Here is a 15,114-nt window from a genome sequence, read left to right on the forward strand (position 1 = left end):
TTTGAAAACCACAATGGCTTCTCTCTTGAGATTTCAGGGCCCATCCCAGCATGCGTAGGGCTTATAAGCCTGAAAGCATAGCCACAAAATTGATTGAATATTGGATTACCTGTTTTCAAGAGCTTCCTATAACCCACTAAATTATTATTTGGTTTCCAAACACTGTGACTATGTCCTCATTTATTTAATTATAGCTTCACATTTAAAAGCTCTGTATTGGTTCCATCCAAACCATATGCTCTAATTCATTTAGCCCATCTCCTTTTGTTGTTCATTTTAGTGGTCTTCAAGCTTTTGCTACAATAAACAATACTCTGATATAAAATACTTCTTAACATCTTGGATGGTTTCTTTGGGATGAATTTTTAGATTTGTGTTTTCTTTCTTATGACTATTTAAGTATCGGTCTTCTACTTTACAAACTCTTAAGGTCCTACTCGGAGGAGTGTCTCATTAATCTTCTGAGGCCTTAGGAGGTGGCTCTCACAACATTTAAAGTTGGTAGAAACATTTTTTTATCCGTTTTGAGTGTCATTGTTTCCCACTAGACTTGGAGTCTCAAGAGAGGAAGCCAGACTATTTTATTAATACAGCTGACATTTGAACGATGTAGGGATTAGGGGCAACAATGCAGGACAGTCTAAAATCCTCCTATAACATTACAGTCAGCCCTCCAGATTCTGCATCCTCGGATTCAACCAACCTTGAATCCAACCAACCTCACATCATGTAGTAATGCAGTAGGTTATTTAGTGAAAGATATCCACGTATAAATGCACTCTCACAGTTCAAACCCATGTAATCCAAAGGTCATCTGTATTTGAATCTAGAGTTTGTCCACTATTAAATCTATCATCTTGTAGGCACCACTTACATGTCTATTATTTATTATTGTACACAACTGGCACTCACAGATTTTTTTCTTAATCATTTATTTTACCTAATTTCCCACACCAGTAGGGCAAAGCAGGCGATTAATAATGCCCACAGATAGGAATGAATACTTGGCAAGAACGAACCCATCTTCTATCACGCCTACCTTCCCCAAGAACCCACCTGCCAACGGAGGAGACGTAAGGGACGTGGGTTCCATCTCTTGGTCAGGAAGATCCCTTGGAGGAGGGCATGGCAACCCATGCCAGTATTCTTGTCTGGTGAATCCCATGGTCAGAGGAGTCTGACCTATGGGCTATGGTCCATAAGGTCGCAGAGTCTGACACGACTGAACCGAACCGACTTAGCACGCATACAGCTTCCCTAAGAACTACATTTCCCTCCATGCTTGGTGTCACGCGCTCCTGTAAAGTAAATAGAGCGGCAGTTACTTCCTACGGCCCCTATCCGCCTTCGCCGGCCGGTGCCGCAATGCTTCATGGGAAGGGTAGTTCTACCGGTCGTGCTCAAGGCCCCGGCAAAGTGAGCGTAAACTAAGCTTCCCAGCGAGCAGCGCGACGGCCTGGGAAGAGGGGCAAGATGGCGGACGCTGAAGATGGTGTTTTGCGGCCGGTGGGATCCTCCACTGCCCCAATTTCATTCAGCTTCAATCGCACGTCCGCCCGCAGATGGCTTGCGGGAGACGCGACTCCGGAGGAGAAGGATTTCTTGAAGACCGTGGAAGGCCGGGAGCTGCAGAGGTGAAGTGCTGGGTCTTTCATCCCTTGGAAACCGGTGCGGTGGGTGCCTGCGGGAGGGTGGAATCAGTTGACGTCTTGGTGACAGTGGCCTGGGAAGTCTGAAGGACAGCCAGAGAAAATCTGTGGAGGAGAAAAGTCGGGAGTCAGTAAGAGAGGTGGGGAAATTGGATCTGTTGGCCTAAGGGATTGAGAGGAGAAGATGTATTCCTGAGAGAGAGTGTCTTTAGGAGTCGAGGGACCCTGCGGAGCGTGTGTTTGTGTTCTGAAAGAAGAAAAGGAATGGTGAATGACAGGACTCCTAGTGGCCCAGGCGAAGCGGTGAGGCTTCTTCGATATGGGGACTGGAATTGATCGCCAGATTCAGGTTCGGGGGGAGGCCATCATCAGCTTAATTCGGAATGGACAGTTTGAGGGAGGGGCTTCCAGAAGAGAATCAACCATCCAGGAGGCTGGTGTGGAGCCTGGAACTGAGGGGAGAGAGTCTGGGCTGAAGATTGTGATTTCTAGGTCCTTGTGGAAGCCACAGAAGTGGGTCTTGAGATGAACAGAGGGTCCAGAACTGAGGACTGATTCCACGAAGGCACTGACATTTAAGAGGTGGGGAGAGAGGGTTCTCTGGTGGTCCAGTGGCTAGGACTTTGTGTTTCCACTGCAAGGGGCCCGGGTTTGACCCCTGGTTGGGGAACTACTATCTCGCAAGTCACCAGGTGCAGCCAAAAAAAAAAAAAAAAGTTCGTGGTGGGGGAGAGACTCCAAAGAAAGCACCACCAGGGTATAACACGAGAACGGAAGGCGTGATCCATGGGGCTGGGGGTGAATGTGGCTCTTGTGTTTCTTCTGAGTGAAGGGTTGTGGCTCAGGCCTCACTGTTTGTGCTACTCTCTTAATTTCACTCCTCTGTGTCCACATCAGTGTGAAGCCCTCAGAAGCCCCCAAGGAACTTGTCATCCCTTTGATCCAGAATGGCCATCGAAGGCAGCCACCAACCCAGGCCCCTGGGCCATCCACACATACTGAGGTCTTGATGGATGGGATGCTGTCCCAGGCTGTGAAGGAGCTCATTGAGGGTGAGTAATCCCTCCCTTGCCTTGCCCTAGTGAAGGAAGAAGGGGAGGAAAATGGAAGGAGAGGGTGGGACCTCATTGCTCCCTCCCATTCTTCTTCAGAATCCAAGAAGTCTCTGGAGGAGAGAGAGAATGTGGGTGTCGACCCCACACTCGCTATCCCCATGATCCAGAAAGGATGCACCCCCAGTGGAGAAGGGACAGACAGCGAACCCCAGGCTGAGACAGTGAGCTGGCCCCTCACCTCCCCGCTTCCCCAGTCTCTCAATGCCCTGTCTGCCAGGCTTGTCTCCCTGCACACAGCAGGAAAAGTCTATGTATACTAGAGGTCTGCCGCCTCTCCCTTCCTCCTTCTATCCTTTTTGGAAGCATTGACAAATGAATCCAGATACTGAGGTGTGAAAAGGTAACTGGACTCTGGGATTATCTGAAGGAGATGAGGAGCAAAGGGAACAGGAAATGTAAAGATCCTAAGGGTAGACTCTGCTTGGAGCACTTGAGGAACACCAGGGAGATCAGGGTAGCTGGAGTGGAATGAGTGAGAGGGAAGGGTAGCAGATGAGGTCATAAGTGGGCCACGGTGAGGACTTTGGCTTTTACTCTGAGTGGGAGGAGAGCCATGAGAGGGCTCTAAGCAGAGAAGGGACAAGACTTATGACTTGACAGGCTCTCTCTGGCTGCTGTGAGCAGAACAGACTAGTAAGCAAAGGTGGAGGCAAGGAGAGCAGCAGTCCATGCTAGAGGTGACGGAGACCCAGACCAGAGTGGTAGGAGTGAGGCCAGGAGGATAGGTAGGGTTTAATGAGAGAGGGAAGAGGAGGGTGAGTGCTCCTAATGGCAGTAACCACCCAAACAATGGCATAGTGACAGGAAATCAGCATGGTGTATGTCCCTCAGTGACACCTTGATGTGTCTAGAGTGAATATAAAGAATTAAGGGAATGATGATGGGAGGTGATAACAGGAGAGGTGAGGGGTGTGTCCACAGAAGTAACCAAGTCTGCCTTTCATACTCGTGGACCCTACTTTCCACCTCTTCATTCACGATTTTTTGGCAATGCTTATTTGGGTTCTAGTTCTCCTACAGCCCCAAAGCAGAGAGACTCTTTCAACTGAACTGTTCTCCTCAGTCTTCAGACAAACCTCTGGGTTTCTTTCATCTTAAAAAAGACCTTCAAAAAATAAAAAAAAATAAAAAAGACCTTCACTTCATTCTCCATCCTATTCCAATTTTGGCCTCCTTTCTCTGATTTTTCCCTCCTCTCAGAGCCTTCCATATCTCAGTCCATCACAGTTCCATCCATCCTTCCTCTCACTCAGCCTAAAAACCTTAGAGTCATCCTTGAATCCCTTCTTTATTTCATACCCTATATACTGTCTGTCAGCAAAATCCTGTCATCTCCCTTTTCCACATATATCCAGAATCTGACCACTTCTCTCCATTACCACTACCACTCCTCTGGTCTGAGCCACCAGCATTTCTCATTTGGACTATTGCAGTAACTTTTTCACTGGTCCTTTTGCAGCTGCCACCCTATCATAGCTTCTGGCTAGCTCTCCTGATTAATCTCTTACCACCCCTCTTTGCCTCCACATCTGTTTCAATCGCTTTGGCTTTCATGATGCTCTTCACACACAACAGATCTTGTCTTGCCTTGGGGCCTTTGCTTTTACTGTCCTCTCTGGAGCACTCTTCCTGTATCTTCAGGGTTCCCTCTGTCATCTCCTTCGGTCTCTACTCAGATATCAACTTGGTGACACTCCCTTCTCCATCCTCTGCATCCCCTTAACCTGCTTTATTTTCCTTCATCTGACTTATCACTACCTGACATATCATGTTTTAGGCATTTCATTTATTCTATCTCCACAACTAGAATGTAAGCCACACAAGGGCAGGAGTTTTTGTCTGTTTTGTTCACTGCTTTATCCTCAGCACCTGGAACAGTAGCTGGCACAGAATAGATGCTTTATAAATATTTGTCCAAGGACTGAACATGGAAGAGTAAAGTAAGGGATGATGAGAGAAAAGAAAAACTCACCCTTAAAAAAAAAAAAAAAGAAAAACTCACCCTTGAGCTGACTGGAAAAGAAGCCTCAAGTGTCACTCAGTGGGTGATAGCAAGTACACTTCAGCAGGCCCACGGTAAGCCAAGCCTGACCTTCCTCTGCCTAAACCCATAGGTGCCGGAGGAGGCTGATTACGAGGCAGTCCCTGTTGAGGCCTATGGGCTGGCCATGCTGCGGGGCATGGGCTGGAAACCTGGCGAGGGCATTGGCCGAACCTTCAGTCAGTGAGTTTCTCGGGTAGGGACAGGGGACAGCAGATAGGCCAGGGGACAGCTGATGGCCAGGGAACAGACCCCCATGGTTACTGCCCACCCAGAGCCGTCCAGGCAGAGAGAGGGCACAATACCACCCTAAGTATTTCGGTAGTCCCTTCTGCTGCTGTTATAGCCTCCTGTTTGCCCTTTGAAACTCCATTAAGAGATCCTATTTATGGAAACATTGCCTCCCTGGGCATCAGCTTCCTCATCTGAAAAATGGGGGTAATAACAGTACTGACCTCACTATTCTAAAAAGTTAAGTGAAATAATACACATGAAGCACTTATAATAGCCCTTGGTCACAGATAAAGCGTAGGTTAAACCCTTGATATTGTCATGATCATACAGACCTGCAATCCCTTCTCTACCGTTCCAAACTCTAAAGAATTCTGAAAACCAGACTTTTTTTTTTCATGAAATATTTGATAGCCAAATGTGACCTGAATTGACATTGAGCATTTTACAGTCTATTTATCTTGTTTGGTGTGAATAGTTTCCCGTGTAGAAATATTGGTATATTTGGCTGTTGGGATCTGTCTCAGAATCCACTCTAGATACCATGTCATAGATGGTATACTCAGCATGTTATTCGGTTGAACCAAATGAAATTGCCATTTCTCTAGGTCAGAAATAGTCCTAATATGAGATTGGGAAGGATATTCTTGAACATGTTGATAGGATGGGAGTTAAATAGTGGTTGGGGATAGGGGTGGGGAACAAGACATTGAAGACTGATGTACCCCCCCCCCCCAACAAGTCCATATTCTGTGCTCCCTGCAGAGTAGTGAAGCCCCGTGTCAATTCACTGAGGCCCAAGGGATTAGGGCTGGGCGCCAACCTGACCGAGGTCCAGGCCCTGGCCCCTACCAGCTCCTACCGCCTGCCAAGGCCAGATGAGGAGCAAGAGAAGGATAAGGAAGACCAGCCTCAAGGACTGGTGCCTGGAGGAGCTGTGGTGGTTCTTTCTGGCCCCCACCGAGGCCTCTATGGGAAGGTAAGGAACCTTGATGTGCCTGGAGCCAAAAACAGGTAGCAGGGGAAGATTGATGTGAGGGTCAGAGGGAGGCAGAATTGGGTGTGGAGTATAAAGGCTGGAAGGCCTTGTCTTTTAGGGCTGCTAGACCCACTATCTCATTCCATAATTAAGGACTACTTGCCAGGCCTTTCTGAGCCTCAGTTTTCAACTAAAAGGGAGAGAATGCCATATGCCACAGGTCCCTGAGGATTAGATATTTAAAATGTATCCAAGCCTCACAGTCTGCTGGGAGAGACACAGGAGTCAGGACTATTAGAGATAAGGGTGGACAACTTGGTCCTAGGAACATGGGTCAAGTCTGCTCAATCCCTGCCTCATTTCTCTCCACTCCACCCCCCCCTCCCCGCACACACACACACTTTAGGTGGAAGGCCTTGATCCTGACAATGTTCGAGCCATGGTCCGTCTGGCTGTGGGGAGCCGCATGGTGACTGTTAGTGAGTATTGCCTGCGGCCTGTCTCCCAGAAGGAGTTTGACAAGAACGTGAATCTCAGTAAGTGAGCCTGTTACTCAGCTGGGGGAGTTGGAGCAGTGTTCCTGGGGGTGGGAGTTAGATCTGGAGAGGGATGGGACAGTGTCTGCATGGCAAGCATGCCTTCTGGTCAGAATTAAAGAGGTGAGAGTGAACATAGTGGTTTATACAGTTTGACTGAAGAGAAGTTTCTCTAGTAACCCTGGGTCTTTAGCCTCTTTCTAGGGAGGAAGCAACAGGAATGGAAACCAGTTCCTACCTTTGGAAAGTTTTTGTCTCTTGGGTGGTGGACTACTCTATTGCTAGGGATGGAAAACAGCTAGGACTAGGGCATGACAGGGAGGAAGGCATTCTAGGCAAGGATGGACCAGTTTGGCACATGGGAGATGAGTCGAGCAAGGCCTTCTGAAGGAAGCCGAGACAGCTGAGAGGAAGCAGGCAGCGTTCTAATAGCCAAGGCAAAGGCTGGATGGTGAGCCGGGATACTCTGGCAGATGAGAGGTGGCCTGAGACTGAGGTGTGGCCTGGAAGGGAAGCGAGTGAGACACCAAGGCTGTGTCTGGGTTCCCTTCACACCCTGCTGAACAGGTCAAGTGAGCAGAACTTCCCCTGGGGAACAGCACAGAACAACCTCATCACGGAAGACCGTCCAGGATCAGGACAGCCACATGTGGTGGGAGGATTCAGAGAGGAAGCGGAAACACCATTCAGACCGGTGGGACACTGAGCATCTCAGGTGTGGGGGTAGGGGACAGGACAATGGGGAGGCTCCAGCAGAGAGGGCTTCCAGGGCAAGGCAGGTACCTAGAAGGAAATAGGAATGGCATTATGGGTGGGTTTCAAAACATTGGCAAGGTGGGGTGACTGGAACATGCCCCCCATAAAGAGCTATGCCTGCTGTCGACCCCTCTCCACAGACAAGATGGGCCTGCAGCCAAGAAGGAGAAAGCAGCCCCCCAGAGTCAGCACTGGCTGCACAGAGATCTGCGAGTGCGGTTTGTGGACAAGCTGCACAAGGGCGGCCAGTATTACAACACCAAGGTGGGAACCCCACACCTGGGTCTGCTTCTTCCCCTGGGGAATGGGTCCCCTTAGCTAACATTCTCATATCTGCCGACCTTTTCCCCAGATGACAATTGAAGATGTCCTGAGCCCAGATACCTGTGTGTGTCGGACAGATGAAGGCCAGGTCTTGGAAGGTGAGTCTGAGGGATGGTTGCTGGGTCTTCATCATCCCGGAGGCAGATGAGAAGACTATCTTGGGTCAAGAGCCTGACCCAGGCAGAGGCTCGGAGTTTGGGCAGAATTGGTTTTTTTGTAAGGCTCAACACCCTCTGACAGATCATTAGACACTTCTATCATGGTGAATATCTGAGCCCCACTTGCCTCTTCTGAAAAATTATCATGGAGATAACCTATTTCCCCCTCTTGTGGCTGGTGCCTTGCAGAGATGTGTGTAAGCTCCCCATGCAGGGCAGGGCATACAATGGGCCCTCAATAAATGGTGTCTGTTATCACCCCCCCACTCATCATTGTTGTACATAAATGTACAACTCTTTATTACAACTTTATTACAACTATTGCCCGGCATGGCTCCTTGGGTCTCCTCCTCTAGAGTGGCTCCAGGGAATACAGGAAAGGCCCTTCTGACAGGACCCTGGCTGGGCTGGCCCTTGCTGCAGGTCTCACTCCCCTCTCTTTGTCCACAGGCCTGAGGGAAGACATGCTGGAGACCCTGGTCCCCAAGGTCCCAGGCGACCAAGTGATGGTGGTGCTGGGGCAATGGGCTGGAAGGGTGAGTTGCAGATCTAGGAACGGGGGCAGGGGCACATGGGAACGTCTCTGGTCTGGCTTGGCCTTGCTGACTCGACCCACTCCTACTGTAGGTGGGCCGTCTGCTGGACCGGGACAGAACACGGAGCCGGGCTCTGGTACAGCTGCAGAGAGAAGACAGGGTGGTGGAGCTTCACTATGATGCCGTCTGCCAATTTGTGGGTCTCTGGGACGTGGAGGAAGACTGACCTCTGGACTTACTCCCATCCCGCAGGCTGTTTCCAGTCCTGTACAATGTGAAAAACCCGCCTTTGTGAAGGTGGGAGGGTGGTCATGGTTTGCCCTCCACTTCACAGTGCAGCCCTGGGACAGGATGGATCAGAAGGGAGGCTAGAAACAAACCCAGTTTACCAGAAGTTAGTATATAATAAAAAGTTCAAATAGTTCGTGAAACAAAGAGATCATAAATGGTGTTCTGAGCTGTGAGTGGAGATGGGAACCATTCCTGTTTTCAGCACCACCGCCAAGCTTGGGCTGCCAGCCAAATGGAAGGATCCATTTGCTCCTGAGCCCACTGTCAGAATCCCGAAGCTATGAACCCTGTCCCTGAGCAGAGACTAGGGATTCAGGAACGCTGCATCTCTGGAGAACTTTCTAAGGAAGAATCTTGGAGGCTCTGCCTTTGGTCCACAGAAGATGCCCACAGGGTATCTTGAGCCTGTGACAGGATTCAGGCTGAAGGGAGGCTTCTCCCCACCAATAGGACATGTTAGCACTACTTTCCGGAGGAGCCAGTTAATCTCGGGGCCCCCGTTTTAGTCCCAAAACTTTGAAGGTAAAAAAGTTTTGTGTATCTTGGGCAGAATTTCTCTGGTTTCTCCAAGTAACTATATCCTCAAAAGGTTATCTTTTTCCCTACTAAAGGATTCCAGAGAATCCTTTTCCCTGTTTAATGTCCTAAGATAGAAAATCAACAGGGAAGAAAAAAAAATCCACAAGGGAAGTCAGAGTTTAGGCACAACTGTTTGTAAATCATCCTCAGTCATTAAATCATTGATATAATTAGTGGTGTTTGCATTAGATCTAGGCTTCTGGTATACACTCCTGATGCTTCAGAACAGGACACCACTATGGAGAATTTGAATACTTCCCCCTCAAGAAGAATAATAAAGGTAAGCTGCTATCTACATCAAGCAGAAGCAGATTATTGTTCTGAGCCAAAATGAGCAGGTATAGAAAGACAATGAGTTGGCCATAGGCCCAGTAAACTAAGGGATTAGAAAACCTAGTATAGTCACCCCAATATGAGGGACACTTGCACAGACTGGCTTATTTTTTTTTTAATCATCCCAAATTAATTCCAGAACTCATCTGTTTTCAAGATTAGCTGAACAGGGTTATTAAGGCAGATACCAGAGAACAACCCCACCCTCAGTCCCTCCGGTTCTTGTGTCATCACTGTGATTGTACACACTGCCCTGGAATTACAGGCTGACTTGTGTTTTTAATCTTGGAAAGGGTTGGGAGTTCTGTGCCTAGTCGCTCAGTTGTGTCTGACTCTGCCACCCCATGGACTAGCCCACCAGGCTCCTCTGTCCATGGGGATTCTCCAGGCAAGAATACTGAAGTGGGTTGCCATTTCCTCCTCCAAGGCTTCCTCCCAACCCAGGGAATTCTACCGTCTGAGCCACTAGGGAAGCCCACATCCAGAAAACAGTTTCCTATGTTGTTAAATGCTTCACCCAGTCAAGGCCTCCTCTTTTCTCCAAATCATAGTAAATCTGTCTTGGTAATGCCCTGGAGGACATAAAGCTCCCCAGGGAATGGCCCTGGTGCCGTGTCTGCCCTGTAATGAGACATGATCTGACAGTTTCAGACAATTCCTCTATCTCCTCTGTGCACCTTGACCCTTAAAATAGATCTTTTATCAGATCCAATTTCCTGGAGTTAATGTTTCTCCTGAGCCCACCTTTGGAAATGGGACCTGAAGTTCTTGAATACAACCCTGTGTTCAGAAGGCCTAGCCCCTGCCTGAGGGCCTGGTCCCCCCGGGCAGATCATTGGGGCTTTTTGTGCTTCCCCAAGAGGATCCCTCCTGATCCCTCAGTATGAAGACAGGCCTCCTTACATTCTAGGAAGCACAGACAGTACGAGGAAGCCCTCCCAACCTGCCCCTCGTTCACTGTGCACAAACACCTTCCGAGTCTGCATGGTGTTCTCAGCTGCTACACGCGCTGCCAGTGTTGCCTCCTCGGCAGCAGTTACTGCAGCAACAGCTTCCATGAGCCCACGAATACTCCACAGACCACTCACAAGCAGGGGACCATGACCTGTACCATTTGTCCGGACTGGCTTTTTTTCCATCACAGGGTCTGAGCGAGATGTGGGTGAAAAAATATCTGCCTCTTTTGCCAAATCTCCAGAAGTTTTCCTTGCAGAGTGCTTCCCTGTTAGGAAGCTGTCCAGACACTGAGCCAGCCTTTGTGGCAGACTCTGGAAGCAGCTTCTCTGCCTTTCTGAGAGAAGTCAGTTATTTGGGTGACTGGGGCTGCTGTCTGGGGCTGAGCTTGGGGGCAGATATATACAGGTAGGCCCCTCTTTTCTGACATGGCTTCCTCAGCCCCAGGGTGCTCCCCTCCACTCCCACAGTGGGGCCTCTTAACTTCCGTGTTTGTAGCATCCAGCAGAGAGAGTAAGTAACAACTTGAAAAACTACTTCCTTACCAAGAAAGTTGGTATTGCTACTTCCTATTGCTCCAATTGCTATTGCTATTGCTATTGCTCCAGTTCATTCAGTGGGTATCTGTTGAACCCCTACTGTATGCCAGGTACTGTTCTGCATGCTAGGGATACATAAAGGATACATCATTCATTCAACAAACATCAAGTCCCTATTCTATGCCAGGCTTGAGTCTAGTTACTGAAGATCATGAACAAAACAAGACAGATCCTTGCCCTTGTGGAGCTGACCTTCCAGTGGGGCTGAGAGGCAATAAGCATGAGAATTATCCAGTATGTTAAAAGGTGTGAACAACCATGGAAGGGGGTACAGGGAGAAAGTACAGCAGGGTAAAGGGGATCCAGAGTGGGCAGTATTCATAGGATGATCAGGGAAGGTTTTATTACAAAGGTGGCATTTGAGCAAAGATATGAAGTGGTGCTAGTGGTAAAAGAATCCACCTGCCAATGCAGGAGACCCAGGTTACTTTTTTTTTTATTGGCATATAGTTGCCTTATAATGTTATTTTAGTCTGCTGTACAGCAAAGTGAGTCAGTTGCATGTGTACATATATCCCACCCCCGTTTTTTTTGGATTTCCTTCCATTTTGGTTGCTACAGAGCATTGAGTAGAGTTCCCTATGCTATACAGTAGGTTTGCATTGGTTATCTATTTTACACATGGTATTGTAAATATCTATTATCTATTTTACTCATAGTGTAAATATGTCAGTCCCAAGCTTCCAGTTCGTCCCACCCCTTTTCCCCTTGTTATCCAAACGTCATTTGTTCTCTACATCTGTGTCTCTATTTCTTCTTTGCAAATTATTCATCGATTCCATTTTTTCTAGCTTTAAGAATCTTTATGAAGATTAGAGATACACCACCCCTTTTTTAAAAATTTATTTATTTTAGTTGGAGGCTAATTACTTTACAGAGGATGAGATGGCTGGATGGCATCACCAACTTGATGAACTTGAGTTTGAGTAAACTCCGGGAGTTGGTGATGGACAGGGAGGCCTGGCGTGCTGTGATTCATGGGGTTGCAAAAGGGACACGACTGAGCGACTGAACTGAACTGAATTACTTTACAATATTGTAGTGGTTTTTGCCATACATTGACATGAATCAGCCATGGGTGTGCATGTGTTCCCCATCCTGAACCCCCCTCCCACCTCCCTCCCCATCCCATCCCTCTGGGTCATCCCAGTGCACCAGCCCTGAGCATCCTGTCTCATGCATCAAACCTGGACTGACGATCTGTTTCATACATGATAATATACACGTTTAAATGCTATTATCGCAGATCATCCTACCCTCTCCTTCTCCCACAGAGTCCAGAAGACTGTTCTGTACATCTGTGTCTCTTTTACTGTCTCACATATAGGGTTATCATTACCATCTTTCTAAATTCCATATATACGTGTTAGTATACTATATTGGTGTTTTTCTTTCTGGCTTACTTCACTCTGTATAATAGGCTCCAGTTTCATCCACCTCATTAGAACTGATTCAAATGTATTCTTTTTAATGGCTGAGTAATATTCCATTGTGTATGTGTACCACAGCTTTCTTATCCATTTGTCTGCTTATGGACATCTCAGTTGGTTCCATGTCCTGGCTATTATAAACAGTGCTGCGATGAACATTGGGGTACACATGTCTCTTTCAATTCTGGTTTCCTCATACACCACCCCTTTTGCCATATCTTATTAATAGACCTTTCAAAAAGCAGTTCTTATTTCCCAATCTTCTGGATACAGACACTTTATCAGATATATGCTTTGCAAGTATTTTTCTTGGCAGTCTGTGGCTTGTCTGTTCATTCTCTTAACAATGTCTTTTTTTTTTTCTGAAAAGGTTTATTGTGCACAGAGGGGAAGGGCTCAGTCCTTCTTGGCTGCTACTTTCCTCATGGTGGCCAGGACATTGCTCAGCCCCTTTCTCTTCCTCTTGGCACAGATGTATGTCCCCACCCTTTTCTTGATGAACTTGAGGGCCTGCTTGTCCTTGGAGACTTTGAGCAGCTCCATGGGCGACCGCTCATAAGGGGTGAAGCTGCACACCTCCCGGATCATGTCCCGCATGAACTTGGTGTGCTTGGTAAGGCGCCCGAGGAGGTGGCTGTGCCTCAGTTTGCTCACGTTCTTGGTCATCTTTTGGCCCTTGTTGAGGCCCATGGCCATGGGGAGGAGCAGAGCCACAGCCACTGCTCTGCAATGGCTGGTGAGGCAGAAAGTTAGCAATGGCTTTTGAAAAGCAGAAATGTTCAATGTTGATGTAGTCAAATTTATCAATTTGTTCTTTTTGGATTGTCCTTTTGATGTCTTATCTAAGAAATCTTCGCCTAATCCAAGATCACAAAGGTTTTCTACAAGTTTTATAGTTTCAGATAATATATTTAGGTCTTTAGTCCATTTTGAATTACTTTTTGCAGTGCAAGAGACCCAGGTTTGATCCCTGGGTTGGGAAGATCCCCTGGAGAAGGGAATGACCACCCACTCCAATATTCTTGCCTGGAGAATCCCCATGGACAGAGGAGCCTGGTGGGCTACACTCCATGGGGTCTCAAGGAGTCAGACACAACTGAGCAACTAACACATTGTATATAGTAGGAGGTATGAATCCAGGCTCCTTCCTTTGGGTATGAATATCCAACTGTTCTAGCACCATTTGTTGAAAAGACTGTCCTTCTTCCACTGCATGGCTTTGTGCCTTTTCAAAGAAATCAGTTATCCAGGACTTCACTAGTGGTCCAGTGGCTAATACTCCACACTCCCAATGCAGGGGGTCTGGGTTCAATCCACATGCCACAACTAAGGCCCAATGCAGCCAAATAAATAATTTTTGAAAATCAGTTCGCCACATTCTTTTTTTGGCTGTGTCATGCAGCATGTGGGATCTTAGTTCCTCTGCAATGGGAGCTCCAAGTCTTAACCACTGAACTGCCAGGGAAGTCCCAAAGTACAATTGATTTTTGTACATTGATCTTGTATCCTCCAACCATACTAAAATAACAATTTTATTACCTTTTTTATAGATTCCACTGGGTTTTCTACTAGATAATCATGTTTCTGCAAATAAAGACAGGTGTATTTCTTTCCAATCCAGATGCCTTTTATTTCTTCTTGCTTTTATGCATTGACTAGAATCTTCAGTACAATGTAAAAGAGCAGTAGTGAGAGTAGATACGTGTCTCATTCTAGGTGTTAAGGGGAAAGTATCCAGTCTTATGCCATTAACTGCACCATTAGCTGTAGGGTTTTCTTCCCTCTCCAACATACTTGTCATTTATTAAACAGACATTTAGTACCAAGCAGGTTCAATTCCTGCTAATCCTAAACCTGTTTGTAAACTCAGCAAAGTCCCAGCTTCCTGTCCTTCTAGGGACTCTGGCTATATCTTGAATCAAAGGCTCCCATGAGGAGGTTAGGACAATACTCCAGGGGCAGAGTTTTATTACTTTGTGGTATCAGGCAAGCAGTGATTCTCAAAGTGTGGACCCCAGACCAGCAGCAGCAGCAGCAGCATCACCTGTAAACAGGGCAGAAATACAAAGTCTCGGGTCCTCTCTGGACCTAATGAATTTGACATTCTGGAGTTGGGAACCAGCACTCTGTTATAATGAACCCCCCAGAGGCTTATGATACAAGCACCAGTTACAAACCACTCTTTAAAAGAAAACTGCAGGGCTTCCCTTGTGGCACAGTGGATGAGAATCCACCCTGCGAATGCAGGGGACATGGGTTCCCTGGTCCAGGAAGATCCCACATGCTGCAGGCCCACCAAGCCTGTGTGCCACAACTACTGAGCCCATGCTCTGGATCCTGGGTGTCGAAACTACTGAACCTACTCGCCTCGACTACTAAAGCCTACATGGGCCCATGAACCACAACTGCTGAGCCCATGTGCCCAGACCCTGTGCTCTGCAACAAGCAAAGCCACCTCAATGAGAAGCCCACATACCACAACTAGAGAGTAACCCCTACTCTCTGCAACTAGAGAAAGCCCACTAGCAACAATGAAGACCCAGTGTGACCAAAAATAAAAATAATTAATTTTGAAAAGCATTTAAAAGAAAATGGCAGACCCA

The 15,114-nt window shown here is 47.4% G+C and overlaps 2 protein-coding genes across 4 annotated transcripts; one reads left to right on the forward strand and one right to left on the reverse strand.

Moving 5' to 3' along the window:
* The first annotated feature begins 1,452 nt into the window (after nt 1–1,452).
* On the forward strand, nt 1,453–8,760 carry GPKOW (G-patch domain and KOW motifs). 3 transcript variants are annotated; one of them, XM_061136074.1, is made up of 12 exons: nt 1,917–1,952; nt 2,142–2,231; nt 2,547–2,701; nt 2,801–2,925; nt 4,879–4,988; nt 5,802–6,015; nt 6,422–6,551; nt 7,119–7,266; nt 7,448–7,571; nt 7,660–7,729; nt 8,240–8,325; nt 8,417–8,760. In XM_061136074.1, exons 3-12 carry the CDS (start codon nt 2,659–2,661, stop codon nt 8,549–8,551), a joined length of 1,185 nt encoding a protein of 394 aa, XP_060992057.1. In that variant the 5' UTR covers nt 1,917–1,952; nt 2,142–2,231; nt 2,547–2,658; the 3' UTR covers nt 8,552–8,760. The 3 variants fall into 3 exon arrangements, with proteins under 3 accessions (XP_060992055.1, XP_060992056.1, XP_060992057.1); XM_061136072.1 differs by lacking the exons at nt 1,917–1,952; nt 2,142–2,231 and adding an exon at nt 1,453–1,634; XM_061136073.1 differs by lacking the exons at nt 1,917–1,952; nt 2,142–2,231 and adding an exon at nt 1,453–1,634 and having other exon boundaries at nt 7,119–7,245.
* Nucleotides 8,761–11,984: 3,224 nt separating this feature from the next.
* Nucleotides 11,985–14,717, reverse strand: LOC133051559 (uncharacterized). The gene has a single exon (XM_061136075.1). The coding sequence runs from the start codon at nt 13,550–13,552 to the stop codon at nt 12,908–12,910; it is 645 nt and encodes a 214-aa protein (XP_060992058.1). The 5' UTR covers nt 13,553–14,717; the 3' UTR covers nt 11,985–12,907.
* Between the last annotated feature and the right edge of the window lie 397 nt (nt 14,718–15,114).

Source organism: Dama dama, chromosome X, assembly GCF_033118175.1.
Source record: "Dama dama isolate Ldn47 chromosome X, ASM3311817v1, whole genome shotgun sequence".
NCBI classification, from domain to species: domain Eukaryota; kingdom Metazoa; phylum Chordata; class Mammalia; order Artiodactyla; family Cervidae; genus Dama; species Dama dama.

Excerpts from the sequence above, each read along its gene's own strand:
- GPKOW (XM_061136072.1), top strand. The coding sequence starts at position 1,474 with ATGGCGGACGCTGAAGATGGTGTTTTGCGGCCGGTGGGATCCTCCACT. Across the intron at positions 4,989-5,801 it reads ATTGGCCGAACCTTCAGTCA|AGTAGTGAAGCCCCGTGTCA; the intron begins GTGAGTTTCTCG and ends TGCTCCCTGCAG. Across the intron at positions 6,016-6,421 it reads ACCGAGGCCTCTATGGGAAG|GTGGAAGGCCTTGATCCTGA; the intron begins GTAAGGAACCTT and ends CACACACTTTAG.
- LOC133051559 (XM_061136075.1), bottom strand. The coding sequence starts at position 13,552 with ATGGGGATTCTCCAGGCAAGAATATTGGAGTGGGTGGTCATTCCCTTC.